Source organism: Salmo salar, chromosome ssa15, assembly GCF_905237065.1.
Source record: "Salmo salar chromosome ssa15, Ssal_v3.1, whole genome shotgun sequence".
Taxonomy (NCBI): domain Eukaryota; kingdom Metazoa; phylum Chordata; class Actinopteri; order Salmoniformes; family Salmonidae; genus Salmo; species Salmo salar.
The window spans coordinates 20,949,779-20,976,606 of NC_059456.1; the positions used below are offsets into that span (position 1 = coordinate 20,949,779).

General features: G+C 44.7%; 1 protein-coding gene across 2 annotated transcripts in view; it reads right to left on the bottom strand.

Annotated features, from left to right (window-relative positions):
- LOC106571034 (stathmin-4) overlaps positions 1 to 26,828 on the bottom strand; it is a 30,595-nt gene that overhangs the window by 3,441 nt on the left and 326 nt on the right. For both annotated transcript variants that reach the window (XM_014143667.2, XM_014143668.2), the window contains exons 2-7: positions 17,274 to 17,331; positions 12,051 to 12,149; positions 11,670 to 11,875; positions 11,141 to 11,332; positions 6,061 to 6,312; positions 4,646 to 4,837 (exon numbers count right to left, since the gene is read on the bottom strand). In XM_014143667.2, the coding sequence (XP_013999142.2) occupies positions 4,646 to 4,837; positions 6,061 to 6,312; positions 11,141 to 11,332; positions 11,670 to 11,875; positions 12,051 to 12,149; positions 17,274 to 17,286 (954 nt within the window). In that variant the 5' untranslated portion in view covers positions 17,287 to 17,331. The remainder of the gene's footprint in view (positions 1 to 4,645; positions 4,838 to 6,060; positions 6,313 to 11,140; positions 11,333 to 11,669; positions 11,876 to 12,050; positions 12,150 to 17,273; positions 17,332 to 26,828) is intronic.

The window sequence follows — 26,828 nt, forward strand, 5'->3', positions numbered from 1 at the left end:
GAGAGAGAGACACTAGAGAGACTAGGAGAGAGAGACACTAGAGAGACTAGGAGAGAGAGACACTAGAGAGACTAAGAGAGAGAGACACTAGAGAGAGACACTAGAGAGACTAGGAGAGAGAGACACTAGAGAGACTAGGAGAGAGAGACACTAGAGAGAGACACTAGAGAGACTAGGAGAGAGAGACACTAAAGAGAGACACTAGATAGACTAGGAGAGAGAGACATAGAGAGAGACACTAGAGAGATTAGGAGAGAGAGACACTAGAGAGAGACAATAGAGAGACTAGGAGAGAGAGACACTAGAGAGAGACATAGAGAGACTAGGAGAGAGAGACACTAGAGAGAGACATAGAGAGACTAGGAGAGAGAGACACTAGAGAGAGACATAGAGAGACTAGGAGAGAGAGACACTAGAGAGAGACATAGAGAGACTAGGAGAGAGAGACACTAGAGAGAGACACTAGAGAGACTAGGAGAGAGAGACATATAGAGAGAGACACTAGAGAGAGACACTAGAGAGACTAGGAGAGAGAGACACTAGAGAGAGACACTAGAGAGACTAGGAGAGAGAGACATATAGAGAGACTAGCAGAGAGAGACACTAGAGAGAGACATAGAGAGACTAGGAGAGAGAGACACTAGAGAGAGACATAGAGAGACTAGGAGAGAGAAACACTAGAGAGAGAAATAGAGAGAGACACTAGAGAGACTAGGAGAGAGACTGGAGAGACTAGGAGAGAGAGGGAGAATAAAGAGAGAGGGAGACTAAAGAGAGAGGGAGATTGAAGAAAGAGGGAGACCAAAGAGAGAGGGAGACTGAAGAGAGAGGGAGATTGAAGAGAGAGGGAGATTAAAGAGTGAGGGAAAATAAAGAGAGAGTGACACTAAAGAGAGCGAGAGAGAGACAAAAGAGAGAGGGAGACTAAAGAGAGAGGGTCTAAAGGGAGAGGGTGACTAAAGACAGAAGGAGATTAAAAAGGAGAGAGAGACACTAGAGAGACTAGGAGAGAGAGACACTAGAGAGACTAGGAGAGAGAGACACTAGAGAGAGACACTAGAGAGACTAGGAGAGAGAGACATAGAGAGAGACAATCAGAGACTTGGAGAGAGAGACACAAGAGAGAGCCATAGAGAGACTAGGAGAGACACTAGAGAGACTAGGAGAGAGAGACACTAGAGAGAGACACTAGAGAGACTAGGAGAGAGAGACACTAAAGAGAGACACTAGAGAGACTAGGAGAGAGAGACATAGAGAGAGACACTAGAGAGATTAGGAGAGAGAGACACTAGAGAGAGACAATAGAGAGACTAGGAGAGAGAGACACTAGAGAGAGACAGAGAGACTAGGAGAGAGAGGCACTAGAGAGAGACACTAGAGAGACTAGGAGAGAGAGACACTAGAGAGAGACATAGAGAGACTAGGAGAGAGAGACACTAGAGAGAGACATAGAGAGACTAGGAGAGAGAGACACTAGAGAGAGACACTAGAGAGACTAGGAGAGAGAGACACTAGAGAGAGACATAGAGAGACTAGGAGAGAGAGACACTAGAGAGAGACATAGAGAGACTAGGAGAGAGAGACACTAGAGAGAGACACTAGAGAGACTAGGAGAGAGAGACACTAGAGAGAGACACTAGAGAGACTAGGAGAGAGAGACATATAGAGAGAGACACTAGAGAGAGACACTAGAGAGACTACGAGAGAGAGACACTAGAGAGAGACACTAGAGAGACTAGGAGAGAGAGGGAGAATAAAGAGAGAGGGAGACTAAAGAGAGAGGGAGATTGAAGAAAGAGGGAGACCAAAGAGAGAGGGAGACTGAAGAGAGAGGGAGATTGAAGAAAGAGGGAGACCAAAGAGAGAGGGAGACTGAAGAGAGAGGGAGACTAAAGAGAGAGGGAGATTAAAGAGAGAGGGAGATTAAAGAGTGAGGGAGATTGAAGAAAGAGGGCGACCAAAGAGAGAGGGAGACTAAAGAGAGAGGGAGATTGAAGAATGAGGGAGACCAAAGAGAGAGGGAGACTAAAGAGAGAGGGAGATTAAAGAGAGAGGGAGATTAAAGAGTGAGGGAAAATAAAAAGAGAGTGACACTAAAGAGAGCGAGAGAGAGACAAAAGAGAGAGGGAGACTAAAGAGAGAGGGTCTAAAGGACGAGTGTGACTAAAGACAGAAGGAGATTAAAAAGAGAGGAGACGAAAGAGAGAGGAGACTAAAGAGAGAGAGAGACTAAAGAGGGAAAGAGGGAGACTAGAGAGAGGGAGATTAAAGAGAGAGGGAGATTAAAGACTGAGGGAGATTGAAGAAAGAGGGAGACCAAAGAGAGAGGGAGACTAAAGAGAGGGAGATTGAAGAATGAGGGAGACCAAAGAGAGAGGGAGACTAAAGAGAGAGGGAGATTAAATAGAGAGGGAAAATAAAGAGAGAGTGACACTAAAGAGAGCGAGAGAGAGACAAAAGAGAGAGGGAGACTAAAGAGAGAGGGTCTAAAGGGAGAGGGTGACTAAAGACAGAAGGAGATTAAAAAGAGAGGAGACTAAAGAGAGAGGGAGATTGAAGAGAGAGGGAGATTAAAGACTGAGGGAAATTGAAGAAAGAGGGAGACCAAAGAGAGAGGGAGACTAAAGAGAGGGAGATTGAAGAATGAGGGAGACCAAAGAGAGAGGGAGATTAAAGAGAGAGGGAGATTAAAGAGTGAGGGAGATTGAAGAAAGAGGGAGACCAAAGAGAGAGGGAGACTAAAGAGAGGGAGATTGAAGAATGAGGGAGACCAAAGAGAGAGGGAGACTAAAGAGAGAGGGAGATTAAATAGAGAGGGAGATTAAAGAGTGAGGGAAAATAAAGAGAGAGTGACACTAAAGAGAGCGAGAGAGAGACAAAAGAGAGAGGGAGACTAAAGAGAGAGGGTCTAAAGGGAGAGGGTGACTAAAGACAGAAGGAGATTAAAAAGAGAGGAGACTAAAGAGAGAGGAGACTAAAGAGAGAGAGAGACTAAAGAGGGAAAGAGGGAGACTAAAGAGAGAGGGAGATTAAAGAGAGAGGGAGATTAAAGACTGAGGGAAATTGAAGAAAGAGGGAGACCAAAGAGAGAGGGAGACTAAAGAGAGGGAGATTGAAGAATGAGGGAGACCAAAGAGAGAGGGAGACTAAAGAGAGAGGGAGATTAAAGAGAGAGGGAGATTAAAGAGTGAGGGAAAATAAAGAGAGAGTGACACTAAAGAGAGCGAGAGAGAGACAAAAGAGAGGGAGACTAAAGAGAGAGGGTCTAAAGGGAGAGGGTGACTAAAGACAGAAGGAGATTAAAAAGAGAGGAGACTAAAGAGAGAGGAGACTAAAGAGAGAGAGAGACTAAAGAGGGAAAGAGGAAGAACAAAGAGAGAGGGAGAGTAAAGACAGGGAAATTAAAGAGAGAGGGAAATTAAAGAGAGGGAGACTAAAGAGCGAGGGAGGCTAAAGAGCGAGGTCAATTAAAGATAGGGAAATTAAATAGAGAGAGGGAAATTAAAGAGAGAGGGAGACTAAAGAGAGACGGAAATTAAAGAGAGAGGGAGACTAAAGAGAGAGGGTGACTAAAGAGAGAGGGAGACTTAAGAGAGAGGGAGACTAAAGAGTGAGAGAGAGACTAAAGAGGGAGACTAAAGACAGAGGGAGATTAAAGAAGAGGAGACTAAAGAGAGATGAGACTAAAGAGAGCGGAGACTAAAGAAAGAGGGAGATTAAAGAGGGAAAGAGGAAGATCAAAGAGAGAGGGGGATTAAAGAGTGAGGGAGATTAAATAGTGAGGGAGATTAAATAGTGAGGGAGACTAAAGAGCAAGAGAGACTAAAGAGCGAGGGAGACTAAAGAGAGAGGGAGACTAAAGAGAGAGGGAGATTAAAGAGAGACGGAGACTAAAGAGAGGGAGATTAAAGAGAGAGGGAGACTAAAGAGAGAGGGATACTAAAGAGAGGGGGAGATTAAAGAGAAACGGCGACTAACGAGACAGGGAGACTAAAGAGAGAGGGAGACTAAAGAGAGAGGGAGACTAAAGAGAGAGGGAGACTAAATAGTGAGGGAGACTAAAGAGCAAGAGAGACTAAAGAGTGAGGGAGACTAAAGAGAGAGGGAGACTAAAGAGAGAGGGAGACTAAAGAGAGAGGGAAATTAAAGAGAGACGGAGACTAAAGAGAGAGGGAGATTAAAGAGAGAGGGAGACTTAAGAGAGACGGAGACTAAAGAGAGAGGGAGACTAAAGAGAGAGGGAGACTAAAGAGAGAGGGATACTAAAGAGAGAGGGAGACTAAAAAGAGAGGGAGACTAAAAAGAGACGGAGACTAAAGAGAGACGGAGACTCAAGAGAGAGGGAGACTAAAGAGAGAGGGAGACTAAAGAGAGACGGAGACTAAAGAGAGACGGAGACTAAAGAGAGAGGGAGATTGAAGAGAGAGGGAAATTAAAGAGAGATGGAGACTAAAGAGAGAGTTAGGACAAAGTTATAGAGATATATAGAAATAGAGAGTGATAGAGACGGGAGGGAAAGAGAGAGAGAGAAACTCAAGAGTAAGAAAGGAGAGGTGAACTTTACTTCTCCAAGAGAAGAGACTATAGAGAGAGACAGAGAGCATGAACAGAGGGAAAGAGAAAGAAACGCGAGAGAAAGTATCACCTTCTCTTGCAGTCGTTCCAACATGGTCGCCAGTAGAGCCTCTCTGTTCTCCTTGTTGGCCTCCATCTTCTGCTCCAGCTTCTCCTTGGCGTTCTTGATGAAGTTGTTGTTCTCCTCTAAGGCCTTCTGAATCACGTCTCTCTCGTGCTCTCTCTTCTCTGCCAGGTGCTTCAGCAGCTCAGCCTCCTGGCACTAGAGGGCGGTGTGAGGAGTGGTATCAGGAGCAGGATACAAACAGACATGGATTATGGTGAGTGTGTTTATGCGTGGTGAGTGTGTTTGTGCATAGTGAGTGTACGTGCATGATTATGTGTGTGTGTGTCTTCCCTGCCTCATCTTCCTCCTCATCCGACTCTTCTCCTCTCCTCCCTCTCTGTCTCCTAGTGTGTCTCCTCTACCTCCTCCCTGTCTCCTACTGTCTCCTCTACCTCCTCCCTGTCTCCTCTCCTCCTCTCTGTCTCCTACTGTCTCCTCTACCTCCTCCCTGTCTCCTACTGTCTCCTCTACCTCCTCCCTGTCTCCTAGTGTCTCCTCTCCTCCTCCGTCTCCTCTCCTCCTCCCTGTCTCCTACTGTCTCCTCTACCTCCTCCCTGTCTCCTACTGTCTCCTCTACCTCCTCCCTGTCTCCTACTGTCTCCTCTACCTCCTCCCTGTCTCCTACTGTCTCCTCTACCTCCTCCCTGTCTCCTAGTGTCTCCTCTCCTCCTCCGTCTCCTCTCCTCCTCCCTGTCTCCTACTGTCTCCTCTTTCTCCTCCCTGTCTCCTAGTGTCTCATTTCCTCCTCCCTGTCTCCTCTCCTCCTCCCTGTCTCCTTGTCTCCTCTACCTCCTCCCTGTCTCCTACTGTCTCCTCTACCTCCTCCCTGTCTCCTCCCCTCCTCCCTGTCTCCTAGTGTCTCCTCTCCTCCTCTCCGTCTCCTAGTGTCTCCTCTCCTCCTCTCCATCTCCTAGTGTCTCTTCCTCCCTGTCTCCTTGTGTGTCTTCCTCCCCGTCTCCTAGTGTCTCCTCTACTCCTCCCTGTCTCCTAGTGTCTCCTCCTCCCTGTCTCCTAGTGTCTCCTCTACTCCTCCCTGTCTCCTTGTGTCTCCTCTCCTCCTTCCTGTCTCCTAGTGTCTCTTCCTCCCTGTCTCCTAGTGTCTCCTCTCCTCCTCCCCGTCTCCTAGTGTCTCCTCTACTCCTCCCTGTCTCCTAGTGTCTCTTCCTCCCTGTCTCCTAGTGTCTCCTCTACTCCTCCCCGTCTCCTAGTGTCTCTTCCTCCCTGTCTCCTAGTGTCTCCTCTCCTCCTCCCTGTCTCCTAGTGTCTCCTCTACTCCTCCCTGTCTCCTACTGTCTCCTCTCCTCCCCCCTGTCTCCTTGTGTCTCATTTCCTCCTCCCTGTCTCCTAGTGTCTCCTCTCCCCCTCCCTGTCCTCCTCACCTTCCTCCTCTCCTCTGCAGCCTCTAGTTTCTTCTGGATCTCCTCCATGGAGAGTTCTCTGCGTTGGGGCATGGTAGTGTTGAGCTCTGGGACGCCATCAAATGACGGAGGCTTCAGGATGACCTCGAAGGCCTGGCCCGAAGAACGCTTGTTCAACTCTATCACCTCCACGTCCTTTATCACACACCAGTCCAGGTCCACCGCATCTGCCAAAGCTAGTACCTTTTTCCTCACCTCTTCTGCATGTTTGTCCTGCCACACAGGAAAACAACAACAATAGTTACATTCAGGAATCTATTAGCATTCATTCGGTAAAACCCAGATGGAAAAACAGCATAAAACAAAAGCTCCTAAGGCACTCAATGAAGGTAGTCAACATGGAAATGATCTGACAGAAACAAAAATAATGTTTAGTGTCTGTATGTCACGCCCTGGCCATAGAGAGGTTTACGTTCTCTATTTTGGTTAGGCCAGGGTGTGACTAGGGTGGGCGTTCTATGTCCTTTTTCTATGTTTTGTATTTCATTGTTTTGGCCTGGTATGGCTCTCAATCAGGGACAGCTGTACATCGTTGTCGCTGATTGGGAGCCATACTTAGGTTGCCTGTTTTCCTTTGGGTTTTGTGGGTGGTTAATTTCTGTTTAGTGTTGTTACCTGACAGAACTGTTTTGGCTGTCGTTCGTTTCTTGTTTTGTTTAAAGTGTTCCATTAAAATATTATGATGAGCACTAACCACGCTGCGCCTTGGTCTCCTCTTTCAGACGGCTGTTACAGTATAATATTCATTAATTCAAATTTTTTGAAAATGTAAAAATTCTAATTTAGAGAGACTGGTAAGTGGAAGAGAGAGGGAGATGAAAGAAAGAGTTTGAGTAGATAAATGAAAGTGAATGCCCCCTTTCTAATTTTCTCTATTTTTTAATTTTTAATTTTCTTTATTTTTTATTTCACCTTTATTTAACCAGGTAGGCTAGTCGAGAACAAGTTCTCATTTACAACTGCGACCTGGCCAAGATAAAGCAAAGCAGTGTGACACAAACAACAACACAGAGTTACACATGGAATAAACAAACATACAGTCAATAATACAATAGAAAAAGTCTATATACAGTGTGTGCAAATGAGGTAGGATAACGGAGGTAAGGCAATAAACAGGCCATAGTGGCAAAATAATTACAATGTAGCAATTAAACACTGGAATGAAGATGAGAAGTGCAAGTAGAGATACTGGGGTGCAAAGGAGCAAAATAAATCAAATAAATAACAGTATGGGGATGAGGTAGTTTGATGGGCTATTTACAGATGGGCTATGTACAGGTGCAGTGATCTGTGAGCTGCTCTGACAGCTGCTGCTTAAAGCTAGTGAGGGAGATATGAGTCTCAAGCTTCAGTGATTTTTGCAGTTCGTTCCAGTCATTGGCAGCAGAGAACTGGAAGGAAAGACGGCCAAAGGAGGAATTGGCTTTGGGGGTGACCAGTGATATATACCTGCTGGAGCGTGTGCTACGAGTGGGTGCTGCTATGGTGACCAGTGAGCTGAGATAAGGTGGGGCTTTACCTAGCAAAGACTTATAGATGACCTGGAGCCAGTTGGTTTGGCGACGAATATGTAGCGAGGGCCATCCAACGAGAGCATACTGGTCGCAGTGGTGGGTAGTATATGGGGCTTTGGTGACAAAACGGATGGCACTGTGATAGACTGCATCCAATTTGCTGAGTAGAGTGTTGGAGTATTTTGTAAATGACATCGCCGAAGTCAAGGATCGGTAGGATAGTCAGTTTTACGAGGGTACTTTTGGCAGCATGAGTGAAGGATGCTTTGTTGTGAAATAGGAACCCGATTCTAGATTTAATTTTGGATTGGAGATGCTTAATGTGAGTCTGGAAGGAGACTTTACAGTCTAACCAGACACCTAGGTATTTGTAGTTGTCCACATATTCTAAGTCAGAACCGTCCAGAGTAGCGATGCTGGACGGGCGGGCAGGTGTGGGCAGCGATCAGTTGAAGAGCATGCATTTAGTTTTACATGTATTTAAGAGCAGTTGGAGGCCACGGAAGGAGAGTTGTATGGCATTGAAGCTCGTCTGGAGGTTTGTTAACAGTGTCCAAAGAAGGGCCAGAAGTATACAGAATGGTGTCGTCTGCGTAGAGGTGGATCAGAGAATCACCAGCAGCAAGAGCGACATCATTGATGTGTACAGAGAAAAGAGTCAGCCCGAGGATTGAACCCTGTGGCACCCCCAGAGAGACTGCCAGAGGTCCGGACAACAGGCCCTCCGATTTGACACACTGAACTCTGAGAAGTAGTTGGTGAACCAGGCGAGGCAGTCATTTGAGAAACCAAGGCTGTTGAGTCTGCCGACAAGAATGTGGTGATTGACAGAGTCGAAAGCTTTGTCCAGGTCGATGAATACAGCTGAACAGTATTGTCTCTTATCGATGGCGGTTATGATATCGTTTAGGACCTTGAGCGTGGCTGAGGTGCACCCATGACCAGCTCGGAAACCAGATTTCATAGCGGAGAAGGTAAGGTGGGATTCGAAATGGTTGGTGATCTGTTTGTTATCTTGGCTTTCGAAGACCTTAGAAAGGCAGGGCAGGATAGATATAGCTCTGTAACAGTTTGGGTCAAGAGTGTCTCCCCCTTTGATGAGGGGGATGACCGCGGTAGCTTTCCAATCTTTGGGGGATCTCAGAAGATACAAAAGAGAGGTTGAACGGGCTAGTAATAGGGGTTGGAACAATTTCTGTGGATAATTTTAGAAAGAGAGGGTCCAGATTATCTAGCCCGGCTGATTTGTAGGGGTCCAGATTTTGCAGCTCTTTCAGAACATCAGCTATCTGGATTTGGGTGAAGGAAAATGGGGGAGGCTTGGGCAAGTTGCTGTGGGTGGTGCAGGGCTGTTGACCGGGGTAGGGGTAGCCAGGTGGCCAGCCGTAGAAAAATGCTTATTGAAATTGTCAATTATCGCAGATTTATCGGTGGTGACAGTGTTTCCTAGCCTCAGTGCAGTGGGCAGCTGGGAGGAGGTGTTCTTATTCTCCATGGACATTACAGTGTCCCAGAATGTTTTTGGAGTTTGTGCTAAAGGATGCAAATTTCTGTTTAAAAAAGCTAGCCTTTGCTTTCCTAACTGCCTATGTATATTGGTTCCTAACTTCTCTGAAAAGTTGCATATCGCGGGGGCTATTCGATGCTAATGCAGTACGCCACAGGATGTTTTTGTGCTGGTCAAGGACAGTCAGGTCTGGAGTGAACCAAGGGCTATATCTGTTCCTGGTTCTAAATCTTTTTGAACGGGGCATGCTTATTTAAGACTGTGAGGAAAGCACTTTTAAAGAACATCCAGGCATCCTCTACTGACAGAATTAGGTCAATATCCTTCCAGGATACCCGGGCCAGGTTGATTAGAAAGGCCTGCTCGCTGAAGTGTTTTAGGGAGCGTTTGACAGTGACGAGGGGTGGTCGTTTGACCGCCCACCCATTACGGACGCAGGCAATGATCGCTGAGATCCTGGTTGAAGACGGCAGAGTTGTATTTGAAGGGCAGATTGGTTAGGATGATATCTATGAGGGTGCCCGTGTTTACGGATTTGAGGTTGTACGTGGTAGGTTCATTGATAATTTGTGTGAGATTGAGGGCATCAAGCATAGATTGTAGGATGGCCAGGGTGTTAAGCATTTCCCAGTTTAGGTCACCTAGTAGCACGAGCTCTGAAGATAGATGGGGGGGCAATCAATTCACATATGGTGTCCAGGGCACAGCTGGGGGCAGAAGGTGGTCTATAGCAAGCGACAACGGTGAGAGACATGTTTCTGCAAAGGTGGATTTTTAAAAGTAGATGCTCAAATTGTTCGGGCACAGACCTGGATAGTAAGACAGAACTCTGCAGGCTATCTCTGCAGTAGATTGCAACTCCGCCCCCTTTGGCAGTTTTATCTTGCAGGAAAATGTTACAGTTAGGGATGGAAATTTCAGTGTTTGTGGTGGTCTTCCTAAGCCAGGATTCAGACACGGCTAGGACATCCGGGTTGGCAGAGTGTGCTAAGGCAGTGAATAAAACAAACTTAGGGAGGAGGCTTCTAATGTTAACATGCATGAATCCAAGGCTTTTACAGTTACAGAAGTCAACAAATGAGAGCGCCTGTGGAATGGGAGTGGAGCTAGGCACTGCATGGCCTGGATTAACCTGTACATCATCAGAGGAACAGAGGAGGAGTAGGATAAGGGTACGGCTAACGGCTATAAGAACTGGTTGTCTAGTGTGTTCGTAACAGAGAGTAAAAGGAGCAGGTTTCTAGGCACAGTAGAATAGATTCAAGGCATAATGTACAGACAAAGGTATGGTATGATGTGAATACAGTGGAGGTAAACCTATGCACTGAGTGACGATGAGAGAGATATTGTTATTTGTAAACTCAGGTTCCCTTTATCTAATATTAGGTTTTGGTTGAAGATCTGATAACATTCAGTATTTAAAATATGCAAAAATAGAGAAAATCAGAAAGGGGCAAATACTTTTTCGAGGCACTGTATATAAAATAGAGGGAGAGAGACTAGAGAGAGAGAGTGAAAGACAGAGGCTAGAGAGGGACTAGAGAGAGAGAGAGAGAGAGAGAGAGACTAGAGAGGGACTAGAGAGAGAGAGAGCCTAGAGAGCGAGAGAGAGACTAGAGAGGGACTAAAGAGAGAGAGAGAGAGAGAGAGAGAGAGAGAGACTGGAGAGGGATGAGAGAGAGAGAGAGAGAGAGAGAGAGAGAGAGAGAGAGAGAATAGAGATGGACTAGAGAGAGACTTGGAAGAGACTAGAGTGAAACTAGAGACAGATAGAGACTAGAGAGAGAGAAAGAGCGAGAGAGAGACTAGAGAGAGAAACTCAAGAGAAATAAATAAGGAGAGAAGCTAAACATTAACTTCTTCTTCTGAGACAGACAGACAGACAGACAGACAGACAGACAGACAGACAGACAGACAGACAGACAGACAGACAGACAGACAGACAGACAGACAGACAGACAGACAGACAGACAGAATAGAGAGAATAGAGAGAAAGAGCGTGAGCGTGGCTAAACATCACCTTCTCTTGCAGTCGTTCCAACATGGCCGCCAGCAGAGCCTCTCTGTTCTCCTTGTTGGCCTCCATCTTCTGCTCCAGCTTCTCCTTGGCATTCTTGATGAAGTTGTTGTTCTCCTCTAAGGCCTTCTGAATCACGTCTCTCTCGTGCTCTCTCTTCTCTGCCAGGTGCTTCAGCAGCTCAGCCTCCTGGCACTAGAGGGCGGTGTGAGGAGTGGTATCAGGATACAGACAGGTGTGTGTTTGTGCCATAGAGATACTTAGAGGATGCAACATCTGTCCCGTTATGGTGCCTGAGAGCGTGGGGCAGTGTCATTGAGGGCCATCTCCATTTTGAAGTAGTCAATGTTCTTCTTCTACTTGTTCTATGAATTGGTAAATAAACAGAACCTTCCTTAATCAATAGGAAGTCCCACTTCAAATTGGTGAAAGTCCTCAATGGCGCTGCACATGCTAAAAACGGGCTTTTGAGACTTCTCTATCGCTATGGTTATCGCGTGTATGTATCTCTCCTCCTCCCTGTCCTCCTCACCTTCCTCCTCTCCTCTGCAGCCTCTAATTTCTTCTGGATCTCCTCCATGGAGAGTTCTCTGCGTTGGGGCATGGTAGCGTTGAGCTCTGGGACGCCATCAAATGACGGAGGCTTCAGGATGACCTCGAAGGCCTGGCCCGAAGAACGCTTGTTCAACTCTATCACCTCCACGTCCTTTATCACACACCAGCCCAGATCCACCGCATCTGGGAATGGGATAGGAGGTAAGTGCTTTAAAACACAACCTTTACACAAAACACAACACAACTAGCTAGCTCACACGTTTTCTACATATTCTGCAAATGTATTTCTTTTCTTCAATGCTGTCTTTTCTTTTTCGTTTCTAACTTATAAATTAACTTTATGAATGTGTTGTTTTACCTTCTGCTTTGTATGTGGGTTTACAGTCGATGGTCTGAGGGTTGAAACAGGAGCAGAACAGAGACACCAGGGGGAGCTCTTTCACCTTCTCTCTGTACGCTGCAGGGGAAACACACCTATAGTTATATATACAGTGCCTCTGATCACACACGCATATATATATATATATATATATATATACAGTGACTTAGGAAAGTATTCAGACCCCTTTACTTTTTCCACATTTTGTTACGTTACATACAGCCTTATTCTAAAATTGATTACATAGTTTTTTCCCCAACACATCAATCTACACACAATACCCCATAATGACAAAGGAAAATAAATGTTTTTTAGAAATTGTACAAATGTATTAAAAATAAAACGCAGAAATATCAAATTTTACATAAGTATTCAGACCCTTTCCTCAGCACTTTGTTGAAGCACCTTTGGCAGCGACTACAACCTCGAGTCTTCTTGGGTATGACGCTACAAGCTTGGCACACCTGTATTTGGGGAGTTTCTCCCATTCTTCTCTGCAGATCCTCTCAAGCTCTGTCAGGTTGGATGGGTAGTGTCGCAGCACAGCTATTTTCAGGTCTCTCCAGAGATGTTAGATCGGGTTCAAGTCCGGGCTCTGGCTGGGCCACTCAATGACATTCAGAGACTTGTCCCGAAGCCACTCCTGCGTTGTCTTGGCTGTGTGCTTAGGGTCGGTGTCCTGTTGGAAGGTCAACCTTTGCCCAAGTCTGGACCAGGTTTTCACCAAGGATCTCTCTGTACTTTGCTTAGTTCATCTTTCCCTCGATCCTGATTAGTCTCCCAGTCCCTGCAGCTGATAAACATCCCCACAGCATGATGCTGCCACCACCATGCTTCACCGGAGGGATGGTTCCAGGTTTCCTCCAGATGTGACGCTTGGCATTCACGCCAAAAAGTTCAATCTTTGTTTCATCGGACCAGACAATCTTGTTTCTCATGATCTGAGAGTCCTTTAGGTGCCTTTGGCAAACTCCAAGCCTTTACAGAGGAGTGGCTTCCATCTGGCCGCTCTACCTTAAAGGCCTGATTGGTGGAGTGTAGCAGAGATGGTTGTGCTTCTGGAAGGTTCTCCCATCTCCACAGAGGAACACTGGAGCTCTGACAGAGTGACCATCAGGTTCTTGGTCACCTCCCTGACCAAGGCCTTTCTCCCCTGATTGCTCAGTTTGGCCGGGTGGACAGCTTTAGGAAGTCTTGGTGCTTTTGGGAGTCTTGGTGGTTCCAAAGTTCTTCCATTTAAGAATGATGGAGACACTGTGTTATTGGGGACCTTCAATGCTGCAGACTTTTTTTGGTACCCTTCGAGTTGTGTCGAGTTCTGTGACTCGACACAATCCTGTCTCTTTCGATGATCTCATGGCTTGGTTTTTGCTCTAACATGCACTGTGGGACCTTATATAGACTGGTGTGTGCCTTTCCAAATCATGTCCAATCAATAGAATTTACCATAGGTGGACTCCAATCAAGTTGTAGAAACATCTCAAGGATGATCAATGGAAACAGGATGCACCTGAGCTCAATTTTGAGTCTCATAGTAAAGGGTCTGAATACTTGTGTAAATAAGTTTATTTAAAAAAAAAAATAGTACTTTCAAAAACTTTGAAAAAACTGTTTCACTTTGTCATTATGGGGTATTGTGTGTAGATTGTTGAGGAAATTGTTTTATTTAATCAATTGTAGAATAAGGCTCTAACGTAACAAAATGTGGAAAAAGTCAAGGGGTCTGAATTTTAGATTTTTGGTTTCCGACCGCTGTGTCTTTGTGAGACGCAGAGTAGGTGAACGGATGATCTCCGCATGTGTGGTTCCCACCGTGAAGCATGGAGGAGGAGTTGTGATGTGTGGGGGTGCTTTGCTGGTGACACTGTCAGTGATTTATTTGCAATTCAAGGCACATTTAACCAGCATGGCTACCACAGCATTCTGCAGCAATACGCCATCCCATCTGGTTTGCGCTTAGTGAGACTATCATTTATTTTTCAATAGGACAATGACCCAAAACACACCTCCAGGCTGTGTAAGGGCTGTTTGACCAAGAAGGAGAGTGATGGAGTGCTGCCTCAGATGACCTGGTCTCCACAATCACCCGACCTCAACCTAATTGAGATGGTTTGGGATGAGTTTGACTGCAGAGTGAAGGAAAAGCAGCCAACAAGTGCTCAACATATGTGGGAATTCCTTCACGACTGTTGGAAAAGCATTCCTCATGACGCTGGTTGAGAGAACGCCAAGAGTGTGCAAAACTGTCATCAAGGCAAATGTTGGCTACTTTGAAGAATCTCAAATATAAAACATATTTTGATTTGTGTGACACTTTTTTGCTAACTACATGATTTCATATGTGTTATTTTATAGTTTTGTTGTCTTCACTAGTATTCTACAATGTAGAAAATTGTAAAAAGAAAAGAAAAACCCTTGAATGAGTAGGTGTATCCAAACTTTTGACTGGTACTGTATATATAGTTATATACACGTATAGTTCATCATAAAGAATAGACACAGACATAATCATCCATCCTCACTAGTCTCTTGTGACAGTTAATATTTAAATGTTAAAATCAAGGCCAAGTCAAATAGCACACACACACGTGAGATTTGGTTCTGGGTGCCAAGATTCCATCATCACTAATCACTATCGTTATGAAAGATCAGTCAGGGTACATATTTATTCATTTAAATTCATGTACTGTTTGTACATTTTTTTAATTCAGGAAAACAGTGATTTTTTCCCCCCAACAGATAAAAAGTTAGGTCAGTCGAGGAAAGGACCAAAACCCACATTGGCTTGTTGAGGGAATCTCCTTCAAACCAACCTCTGCTGTAGTTAGCCTAGCCTAACCTAACCTAGGCCACTGTACAATACCTCTGCTGTAGTCCCGTGTGGCTCAGTTGGTAGAGCATGGTGTTTGCAACGCCAGGGTTGTGGGTTTGATTCCCACGGGGGACCAGTATGGGAAAAAAAATGTATGAAATGTATGCATTCACTACTGTAAGTCACTCTGGGTAAGAGCATCTGCTAAATGACGTAAATGTAGTTAGCCTACAATGCCTTGCAAAAGTATTCATCCCGCTTGGTGTTTTTCCTATTTTGTTGCAGTACAACCTGTAATTTAAATTGATTTTTATTTGGATTTCAAGTAATGGACATACACAAAATAGTCCAAATTGTTGAAGTGAAATGGAAAAAAGAACTTGTTTCAAAAAATGTAATAGAAAATAGAAAACGGAAAAGTGGTGCGTGCATATGTATTCACCCCCTTTGCTATGAAGCCCCTAAATAAGATCTGGTGCAACCAATTACCTTCAGAAGTCACATAATTAGTTAAATAAAGTCCAACTGTGTGCAATCTAAGTGTCACATGATCTGTCACATGATCTCAGTATATATACACCTGTTCTGAAGGCCCCTAGAGTCTGCAACACCAAAAAGAAAGGGGCACCACCAAGCAAGTGGCACCATGAAGACCAAGGAGCTCTCCAAGCAGCTCAGGGACAAAGTTGTGGAGAAGTACAGATCAGGGTTGGGTTACAAAAAAATAACAGAAACTTTGAACATCCCACAGAGCACCATTAAATCCATTATTAAAAAATTGAAAGAATATGGCACCACAACAAACCAGCCAAGAGCGGGCTGCCCATCAAAACTCAAGGACCAGGCAAGGAGGGCATTAATCAGAGAGGCAACAAAGAGACCAAAGATAACCCTGAAGGAGCTGCAAAGCTCCACAGCAGAGATTGGAGTATCTGTCCATAGGGCCATTTTAAGCCGTACACTCCACAGAGCTGGGCTTTATGGATGAGTGGCCAGAAAAAGTAATTGCTTAAAGAAAAAAGAAAGCAAACACGTTTGGTGTTCGCCAAACGGCATGTGGGAGACTCCCCAAACATATGGAAGAAGGTACTCCGGTCAGATGAGACTAAAATGTAGCTTTTTGGCCATCAAGGAAATCTCTATGTCTGGCGCAAACCCAACACCTCTTATTACTCTGAGAAAACCATCCCCACAGTGAAGCCTGGTGCTGGCAGCATCATGCTGTGGGGATGTTTTTCATCAGCAGGGACTGGGAAACTGGTCAGAATTGAAGGAGTGATGATGGCGCTAAATAAGGGGAAATTCTTGAGGGAAACCTATTTCAGTCTTCCAGAGATTTGAGCCTGGGACAGAGGTTCACCTTCCAGCAGGACAATGACCCTAAGCATACTGCTAAAGCAACACTTGAGTGGTTTAAGGGGAAACAATTAAATGTCTTGGAATGGCCTAGTCAATGCTCAGACCTCAATCCAATTGAGAATCTGTGGTATGACTTAAAGATTGCTGTACACCAGCGGAACCCATCCAACTTGAAGGAGCTGGAGCAGTTTTGCCTTAAAGAATGGGCAAAAATCCCAGTGGCTAGATGTGCCTAGCTTATAGAGACATACCCCAAGAGACTTGCAGCTGTAAGTTCTGCAAAAGGTGTCTCTACAAAGTATTGACTTTGGGGGGGGGGGGGGGTGAATAGTTATGCACGCTCAAGTTTCTGTTTTTTTGTCTTATTTCTTGTTTGTTTCACAATAAAACATATTTTGCATCTTCAAAGTGGTAGGCACATTGTGTAAATCAAATGATAAACCCCCCCCCCCAATTATTTTAAATTTTAATTCCAGGTTGTAAAGCAACAAAATAGGAAAATGCCAAGGGGGATGAATACTTTTGCAAGCCACTGTAGTCCACTGTACAGTACAGTGTGTCTCTGACAGTGTAAACCTAGCCAACACCCAAACTACGGCCCCTGGCTAGGCTAGACTAATATCAACCCAGCCTACCCCCAAAAATATACAAAGCATCATCCCCAACTCTTTAGTTTACAGTTGAATAATACACCTCCCAAACATGGTTTAACACAGTAGCTACAGTACATGCAGTGCCATGGTTCATTACCTATATTGGTGGTATTATGAAAGGCCTTATTTATTGTTTACAGAAAATGGCATACATTATGTTGAAGTTATGTTTCCAATGTAGGACCTCTGTTGGAGGTACACAACGAGTATAATATGAAGGTATAGGGCAATGTTATTTTACATTAAATAAGTATACATACTTACGTTTTGTTGTGTCTAAATGATGTCTCCTGTTATATACAGTGTCAGCATTAATGGAGTTTGTTGGAGGTACATTTGGGGTTTTCATGAAGGCGATAAGTGGAGATAAGTGCTTACCTGCTAGGGTCATGATTCCACTGTGTTGAGCTCAGGTCAATTCTGGTCAATGCTGTTCCTGTAGATAAAGAGGGCTTCAATTAGATTTTACTTTAAAATAATCTTGAGTTAACATATCACCCAGGGTCACGCTATGTTCAAGAGACTGGTGCTTGAAGTCTTAATGAGAAAATAGAACAATCTGTGAATGGTAATAAAAAGTGTTAGTTTTGAAGAGAGGGTATCTGATAATCCTGATGTTTGTGATGTAAGTCGTACAGGTTAACCTTACTGCCACGCACTATAACCTGTACCAGCGTGACTGTGTGTTTGTGTGTGGGTGTATGCACGCGTTTAGTGATAAATCATAGTGATAAATCACAGTCGTGACACTTGGAGGAAAACGGCAAAGTGAATTCAGATGAGAGAGAGAGAGAGAGAGAGAGGGCAAGAGATGGAAAAAGAGAGAGAAAGAGAAAAAGAGAGACCGAGAGAGGTGGAGAGGGAGAGGGAAGGAGGGGTGGCAGCCCTTCTCCCTCCAGATCTCTCCACCAGCTGCTCTCTCTGTCTCCACCCTTCCTCAGATGGGCTCCTCAACACTGAATTAATGCAAAATATTGCCAAAATCTATTCTTACATGACTTTCTCCTTCAGGGGCCTAACACTACTACCAACTGGGCACACACCACGTCATTTCAATGAAATTGCGTTGAACCAACCTGGAATAGACGTTGAATTGACGTCTGTGCCCAGTGGATAGTTTCTTCTTCAGGCTCCTAATACTACTCATTTTAGGACCAGTTCTTGGATCGAAAAGGGTTAAACCATCCTGTCTTAGTCAGGCTAACTCCTAACACCAAGTCCTCCTGACTAATCCTTAGTCAGGCTAACTCCTAACACCAAGTCCTCCTGACTAACCCTTAGTCAGGCCAACTCCTAACTTCAAGTCCTCCTGACTAACCCTTAGTCAGGCCAACTCCTAACTCCAAGTCCTCCTGACTAACCCTTAGTCAGGCTAACTCCTAACACCAAGTCCTCCTGACTAACCCTTAGTCTGGCTAACTCCTAACTCCAAGTCCTCCTGACTTCAATGTCAGGAAGGCTATTTTGATGTTGTAATGTAGGCACGAGGCGTTGATAATGAAGGGGCCTTGCTTTTTTAGTGATTGATTGTCCACGTGGGTTTGAATGAGAAAGACACAGAGGAGAACCAAACACAGCCCTCGAGTGCAGACCCCTTCCAATACAACTGTTGGATTTTCAAATCTAAACAACGCGATGTCTCAACCCACCAGGAAAAAAAAAAAAAAATACGTTTTGGAGAACCAATTACAAATGTAGACATAAAGGACAGAGAAGCCGACCCCTGACATAATGTAGGACACCTTTAAGGTGTAACATTAGGAGAAAGAAAATGTCACACTCTGCAAAAATGTAATCTGAGTTAGAAATGAAAATGAAATAAAAATAAATCACTACCTTAGAAAAAGGACATAACAAATCTTTACAAGGTAAATAAGAAAATACAATTTCTGAAAATAAGCAGGAATACAATATTTTAAAAGCATACTACTTAATGGCAAACTAACCTGGTAAATATCTCGCAGCTCTCACGAAATGAATACACGCTAAACCAGCTATAATTTAAAAGACAAAGATACAAATGCGGTAATTAGAAACAACAATGTAATTAATGACGATTTTATAAGCTTCTATGAAAATGTCCAGCGCATTTGGAAAGTATTCAGACCCCTTCCCTTTTCCCACATTTTGTTACGTTACAGCCTTATTCTAAAATGGATTAAATAAAATCAAAATCTTCATCAATCTACACACAATACCCCATAATCCCAAAGCGAAAACGGGTTTTTAGAAAAGTTTGCAAATGTATTAAAAATAAAAACAGAAATACTTTATTTACATAAGTATTCAAACCCTTTGCTATGAGACTTTAAATTGAGCTCATGTGCATCCTGTTTCCATTGATCATCCTTGAGATGTTTCTACAACTTCATTGGAGTCCACGAGTGGGAAATTCAATTGATTGGACATGATTTGGAAAGGCACACCTGTCTATATAAGGTCCCACAGTTAGAGCAAAAACTAAGCCATGAGGTCAAAAGAATTGTCTGTAGAGCTCCGAGACAGGATTGTGTCGAGGCACGGATCTGGGGAAGGATACCAAAAGATTTCTGCAGCATTAAAGGTCTGCAAGAACACAGTGTCATCCATCATTCTTAAATGGAAGAAGTTTGGAAGCACCAAGACTCTTCCTAGAGCTGGCCGCCCGGCCAAACTGAGCAATCTGGGGAGAAGGGTCTGGGAGGTGACCAAGATCCCGATGGTCACTCTGACAGAGCTCCATAGTTCCTCTGTGGAGATGGGAGAACCTTCCAGAAGGACAACCATCTCTGCAGCACTCCACAAATCAGGCCTTTATGGTATAGTGGTGAGACGGAAGCACCTGAAAGCCTGCTTGGAGTTTGCCAAAAGGCACCTAAAGGACTCTCAGACCATGAGAAATAAGATTCTTTGGTATGACGAAACCAAGTTTGAACTCTTTGGCCTGAATGCCACGTCTGGAAGAAACCTGGCACCATCCCTACGGTGAAGCATGGTGGTGGCAGCATCATGCTGTGGGGATGTTTTTCAACAGCAGGGACTGGGAAACTAGTCAGGATCGAGGGAAAGATGAACGGAGCAAAGTACAGAGAGATCCTTGATGAAAACCTGGTCCAGAGTGCTCAGAACCTCAGACTGGGGTTCGGTACATTCCAACAGGGCAACGACCCTAAGCACACAGCCAAGACAGTGCAGGTGTGGCTTCGCGACAACTCTCTGAATGTCCTTGAGTGGCCCTGCCAGAGCCTGGACTTGAACCCGATGAAACATCTCTGGAGAGACCTGAAAATAGCTGTGCAGTAACGCTCCCCATCCAACCTGACAGAGCTTGAGAGGATCTGCAGAGAAGAATGGGAGAAAGTCCCCAAATACAGTTGTTCAAGCTTGTAGCATCATACCCAAGAAGACTCAATGCTGTAATCGCTGCCAAAGGTGCTTCAACAAAGTACTGAGTAAAGGGTCTGAATACTTATGTAAATGTGAAATGTCTGTTTTTTTTTATTTATTTGGAAACATTTCTAAAAACCTCTTTTGCTTTGTCATTATGGAGTATTGTGTGTAGGTTGATAAGCGAAAAAAACAAACAATTTAATCAATTTTAGAATAAGGCTGTAACATAACAAAATGTGGAAAAATGTAATGCTTTCCGAAGGCACAGTATAAATCAGAATTAAACAACAGTTGGACAGATTCAATAGCCTTCTTAGACATAACAACCCTGAAGCAATTATCAACAGACAAAAAATAATCACTGAAAACAGAGATCACCCAAAAATAAATATTAGATACAGTTAAAACATTTGCGATTTTACAGAAATGACAACACATGTCACTCAATTCAGTACTACCTAGTTCCATGTATCAAACTGTTTTTTTCCCCAGTTACATTAAAACCAGGAAAATCAGGGGGGGTGGCTGCTGATTATAGAACCATAAGTTTAATAAATTGTGACAATAAAATAATAAAATAATGACGAAGCTTATAAGCAATAAAATGGCAGAAGTCTTATCAGACTTGATACATGACAATCAAACAGGGTTTTTAAAAAACAGAAATTTAAAAACAAATACAAGAACATGTTTCAGTTTAATACAATATGCAAAAAAACAAGATCTTCATTTATCAATAATGGCTGTTGATGCCGAAATGGCCTTCGACCGTCTTGAATGGCCTTTTCTATTCAAAACTTTGGAAGCTTTCAACTTTCCAGCTGAAATAATACATTTAATAAAAATATTATATAATTCAAAAAAATATACACAAATAACACGTTATCTGATGAAATTGCTTTAGAAAGGGGCACAAGACAGGGATGTCCCGTCTCCCCCCTCCTGTTTGCACTGGCAATTGAACCGCTTGCAGAAAGAAATAGACAGCACCCAAACGTAACAGCTATCAGTATTGGCAAACATGAACTAAACATATTTGCAGACGATCTCATGATATACCTGACTAATATTAAAAACTTAAAGCCCCCTTTGCTGAAAAAAAAATCGGAATACTTTTAAATCTCAGAAACTTTTATTGTGTCTATTTTCAAAGGATGAAGCTAAGAACATTAACAACTTCATAGTTAAGAACACTGTAACAATATAGAACACTAGGACAATAAAGAACACTAGAACAATATAGAACACTAGAACAATAAAGAACACTAGAACAATAATGAACACTATAACAATATAGAACACTAGAACAATAAAGAACACTAGAACAATAAAGAACACTATAACATAAAGAACACTATAACAATATAGAACACTAGAACAATAAAGAACACTAGAACAATAAAGAACACTATAACAATATAGAACATTAGAACAATATAGATCACAATAACAATAAAGAACACTATAACAATATAGAACATTAGAACAATATAGATCACAATAACAATATAGAACACTATAACAATATGGAAGACTATAACAATATAGAACACTATAACAATATGGAAGAATATGAAACGGATTCTACAAGAACCAATAACACTCCCTAAAAACACAACCTCATGGAACTATCCTAGGATAGCTTTTCAGAATTCACTGATAAATTGGTCCACATGGAAAACTAAAGGCATAGAAACCATAAATTATTTGGCAACAGGAAATACATTTATTTCCATTACAAAATTAAAAAGCCATTTTGAACTGACCATTGTAGATATTTTAAAATACATGCAACTTAAAAGTTACATATTAGAAAATTTGGATTTGAACTTTTTTGGACATCAGAGCAACCTTGAGGGAATCTTATTTGAGTCAGAAAAGGATGTTCATATGACAGGTAAGATATACAAAACCTTGCAGAGAGCCTATCCAACTGACAATCTCTGTCTGTCTGTCTGTCTGTCTGTCTGTCTGTCTGTCTGTCTGTCTGTCTGTCTGTCTGTCTGTCTGTCTGTCTGTCTGTCTGTCTGTCTGTCTGTCTTCCTGTCCTCTGTCTGTCTGTCTTCCTGTCCTCTGTCTGTCTGTCTTCCTGTCCTCTGTCTGTCTGTCTTCCTCTCCTCTGTCTGTCTGTCTTCCTCTCCTCTGTCTGTCTGTCTTCCTCACTCTGTCTGTCTGTCTTCCTGTCCTCTGTCTGTCAGTCTTCCTCTCCTCTGTCTGTCTGTCTGTCTGTCTGTCTGTCTGTCTGTCTGTCTGTCTGTCTGTCTGTCTTCCTCTCCTCTGTCTGTCTGTCTTCCTGTCCTCTGTCTGTCTGTCTGTCTTCCTGTCCTCTGTTTGTCTGTCTTCCTGTCCTCTGTTTGTCTGTCTTCCTGTCCTCTGTCTTTCTGTCTTCCTCTCCTCTGTCTGTCTGTCTTCCTCTCCTCTGTCTGTCTGTCTTCCTATCCTCTGTCTTTCTGTCTGTCTTCCTGTCCTCTGTCTGTCTGTCTGTCTGTCTTCCTCTCCTTTCCTCTGTCTGTCTGTCTTCCTGTCCTCTGTCTGTCTGTCTGTCTGTCTGTCTGTCTGTCTGTCTGTCTGTCTGTCTGTCTGTCTGTCTGTCTTCCTGTCCTCTGTCTGTCTGTCTTCCTCTCCTCTGTCTGTCTGTCTGTCTTCCTGTCCTCTGTCTGTCTGTCTTCCTGTCCTCTGTCTGTCTGTCTTCCTCTCCTCTCTCTGTCTGTCTTCCTCACTCTGTCTGTCTTCCTGTCCTCTGTCTGTCAGTCTTCCTGTCCTCTGTCTGTCAGTCTTCCTCTCCTCTGTCTGTCTGTCTGTCTGTCTGTCTGTCTGTCTGTCTGTCTGTCTGTCTGTCTGTCTGTCTGTCTGTCTGTCTGTCTGTCTTCCTCTCTCTGTCCGTCTGTCTTCCTCTCCTCTGTCTGTCTGTCTGTCTGTCTGTCTGTCTGTCTGTCTGTCTGTCTGTCTGTCTGTCTGTCTGTCTGTCTGTCTGTCTGTCTGTCTGTCTGTCTGTCTGTCTGTCTGTCTGTCTTCCTGTCCTCTGTCTGTCTGTCTTCCTCTCCTCTGTCTGTCTGTCTTCCTGTCCTCTGTCTCTCTGTCTGTCTTCCTGTCCTCTGTCTCTCTGTCTGTCTTCTTGTCCTCTGTCTGTCTGTCTTCCTGTCCTCTGTCTGTCTGTCTTCCTCACTCTGTCTGTCTTCCTGTCCTCTGTCTGTCTGTCTTCCTATCCTCTGTCTTTCTGTCTGTCTTCCTGTCCTCTGTCTGTCTGTCTGTCTGTCTTCCTCTCCTTTCCTCTGTCTGTCTGTCTTCCTGTCCTCTGTCTGTCTGTCTGTCTGTCTGTCTGTCTGTCTGTCTGTCTGTCTGTCTGTCTGTCTGTCTGTCTGTCTGTCTTCCTGTCCTCTGTCTGTCTGTCTTCCTGTCCTCTGTCTGTCTGTCTTCCTCTCCTCTGTCTGTCTGTCTTCCTGTCCTCTGTCTGTCTGTCTTCCTCTCCTCTGTCTGTCTGTCTTCCTCTCCTCTGTCTGTCTGTCTTCCTCACTCTGTCTGTCTGTCTTCCTGTCCTCTGTCTGTCAGTCTTCCTCTGTCTGTCTGTCTGCCTGTCCTCTGTCTGTCTGTCTGTCTGTCTGTCTGTCTGTCTGTCTGTCTGTCTGTCTGTCTGTCTGTCTGTCTGTCTGTCTGTCTGTCTGTCTGTCTGTCTTCCTCTCCTCTGTCTGTCTGTCTTCCTGTCCTCTGTCTGTCTGTCTGTCTTCCTGTCCTCTGTTTGTCTGTCTTCCTGTCCTCTGTTTGTCTGTCTTCCTGTCCTCTGTCTTTCTGTCTTCCTCTCCTCTGTCTGTCTGTCTTCCTCTCCTCTGTCTGTCTGTCTTCCTATCCTCTGTCTTTCTGTCTGTCTTCCTGTCCTCTGTCTGTCTGTCTGTCTGTCTTCCTCTCCTTTCCTCTGTCTGTCTGTCTTCCTGTCCTCTGTCTGTCTGTCTGTCTGTCTGTCTGTCTGTCTGTCTGTCTGTCTGTCTGTCTGTCTGTCTGTCTGTCTGTCTGTCTGTCTGTCTGTCTGTCTGTCTGTCTGTCTGTCTTCCTGTCCTCTGTCTGTCTGTCTTCCTCTCCTCTGTCTGTCTGTCTTCCTGTCCTCTGTCTGTCTGTCTTCCTGTCCTCTGTCTGTCTGTCTTCCTCTCCTCTCTCTGTCTGTCTTCCTCACTCTGTCTGTCTTCCTGTCCTCTGTCTGTCAGTCTTCCTGTCCTCTGTCTGTCAGTCTTCCTCTCCTCTGTCTGTCTGTCTGTCTGTCTGTCTGTCTGTCTGTCTGTCTGTCTGTCTGTCTGTCTGTCTGTCTGTCTGTCTGTCTGTCTTCCTCTCCTCTGTCTGTCTGTCTTCCTGTCCTCTGTCTGTCTGTCTGTCTGTCTTCCTGTCCTCTGTTTGTCTGTCTTCCTGTCCTCTGTTTGTCTGTCTTCCTGTCCTCTGTCTTTCTGTCTTCCTCTCCTCTGTCTGTCTGTCTTCCTCTCCTCTGTCTGTCTGTCTTCCTCTCCTCTGTCTGTCTGTCTTCCTCTCCTCTGTCTGTCTGTCTGTCTTCCTGTCCTCTGTCTGTCTGTCTTCCTCACTCTGTCTGTCTTCCTGTCCTCTGTCTGTCTGTCTTCCTCTCCTCTGTCTGTCTGTCTGTCTGTCTGTCTGTCTGTCTGTCTGTCTGTCTTCCTGTCCTCTGTCTGTCTGTCTGTCTGTCTGTCTGTCTGTCTGTCTGTCTGTCTGTCTGTCTGTCTGTCTGTCTGTCTGTCTGTCTGTCTGTCTGTCTGTCTGTCTGTCTGTCTGTCTGTCTTACTCTCCTTTCCTCTGTCTGTCTGTCTTCCTGTCCTCTGTCTGTCTGTCTGTCTGTCTTCCTGTCCTCTGTCTGTCTGTCTTCCTCTCCTCTGTCTGTCTGTCTTCCTGTCCTCTGTCTGTCTGTCTTCCTCTCCTCTGTCTGTCTGTCTTCCTCTCCTCTGTCTGCCTCTCTTGCTGTCATCAGCATGTCAGTAGATCTATGCTACTTTTCTAAATAAAGCCTACTATCATCTCTCTCTCTCTCTCTCTCTCTCTCTCTGTCTCTCTCTCTCTCTCTCTCCTCACTTCCCCTCTATCATCCCTCTCTCTCCTCCTCCCCTTTCCTTATCCTATTACCTAATGTCCAGCCAGCACCGCTCATCCCAATACACACCCACCCAGAGTGAATCCAGTGCTCGGAAGCCGATATCCAACGACATGAATGTACACAGAATATCGTTCAGCTGAAAGTGCTGTTTTGGAACGCATGGTTGTGAGGATCTAGGTAAATTCCTGAATTATGAATCGTATATCATCTTGTTCTAACAGCCAGACAGAAGAAACAACAGATACACATACCCTGCCTGTTGTCATACATACTGTAAACACAGAGACAGACAACGCTGAATAGGATACGTTATTAATGACAGACAGACACAACGCTGCATAGAATACATGAGTACTGACAGACAGTGGACACAACGTGGAGAGAGAGAGAGAGGACCTGATTACTGACAGACAGAGGGACACAACGTGGAGAGAGAGAGAGAGGACCTGATTACTGACAGACAGAGGGACACAACGTGGAGAGAGAGGACCTGATTACTGACAGACAGAGGGACACAACGTGGAGAGAGAGAGAGAGGACCTGATTACTGACAGACAGAGGGACACAACGTGGAGAGAGAGAGAGAGGACCTGATTACTGACAGACAGAGGGACACAATGTGGAGAGAGAGAGAGGACCTGATTACTGACAGACAGAGGGACACAACGTGGAGAGAGAGAGAGAGGACCTGATTACTGACAGACAGAGGGACACAACGTGGAGAGAGAGAGAGAGGACCTGATTACTGACAGACAGAGGGACACAACGTGGAGAGAGAGAGAGAGAGGACCTGATTACTGACAGACAGAGGGACACAACGTGGAGAGAGAGAGAGGACCTGATTACTGACAGACAGAGGGACACAACGTGGAGAGAGAGAGAGAGGACCTGATTACTGACAGACAGAGGGACACAACGTGGAGAGAGAGAGAGGACCTGATTACTGACAGACAGAGGGACACAACGTGGAGAGAGAGAGAGGACCTGATTACTGACAGACAGAGGGACACAACGTGGAGAGAGAGAGAGGACCTGATTACTGACAGACAGAGGGACACAACGTGGAGAGAGAGAGAGAGGACCTGATTACTGACAGACAGAGGGACACAACGTGGAGAGAGAGAGAGGACCTGATTACTGACAGACAGAGGGACACAACGTGGAGAGAGAGAGAGAGAGGACCTGATTACTGACAGACAGAGGGACACAACGTGGAGAGAGAGAGAGGACCTGATTACTGACAGACAGAGGGACACAACGTGGAGAGAGAGAGAGGACCTGATTACTGACAGACAGAGGGACACAACGTGGAGAGAGAGAGAGGACCTGATTACTGACAGACAGAGGGACACAACGTGGAGAGAGAGAGAGGACCTGATTACTGACAGACAGAGGGACACAACGTGGAGAGAGAGAGAGTACATGGAGTTCCTAGACGACAGTTGTCGCATCGTTTTCCAGTACAGCCAACAGCTACTATA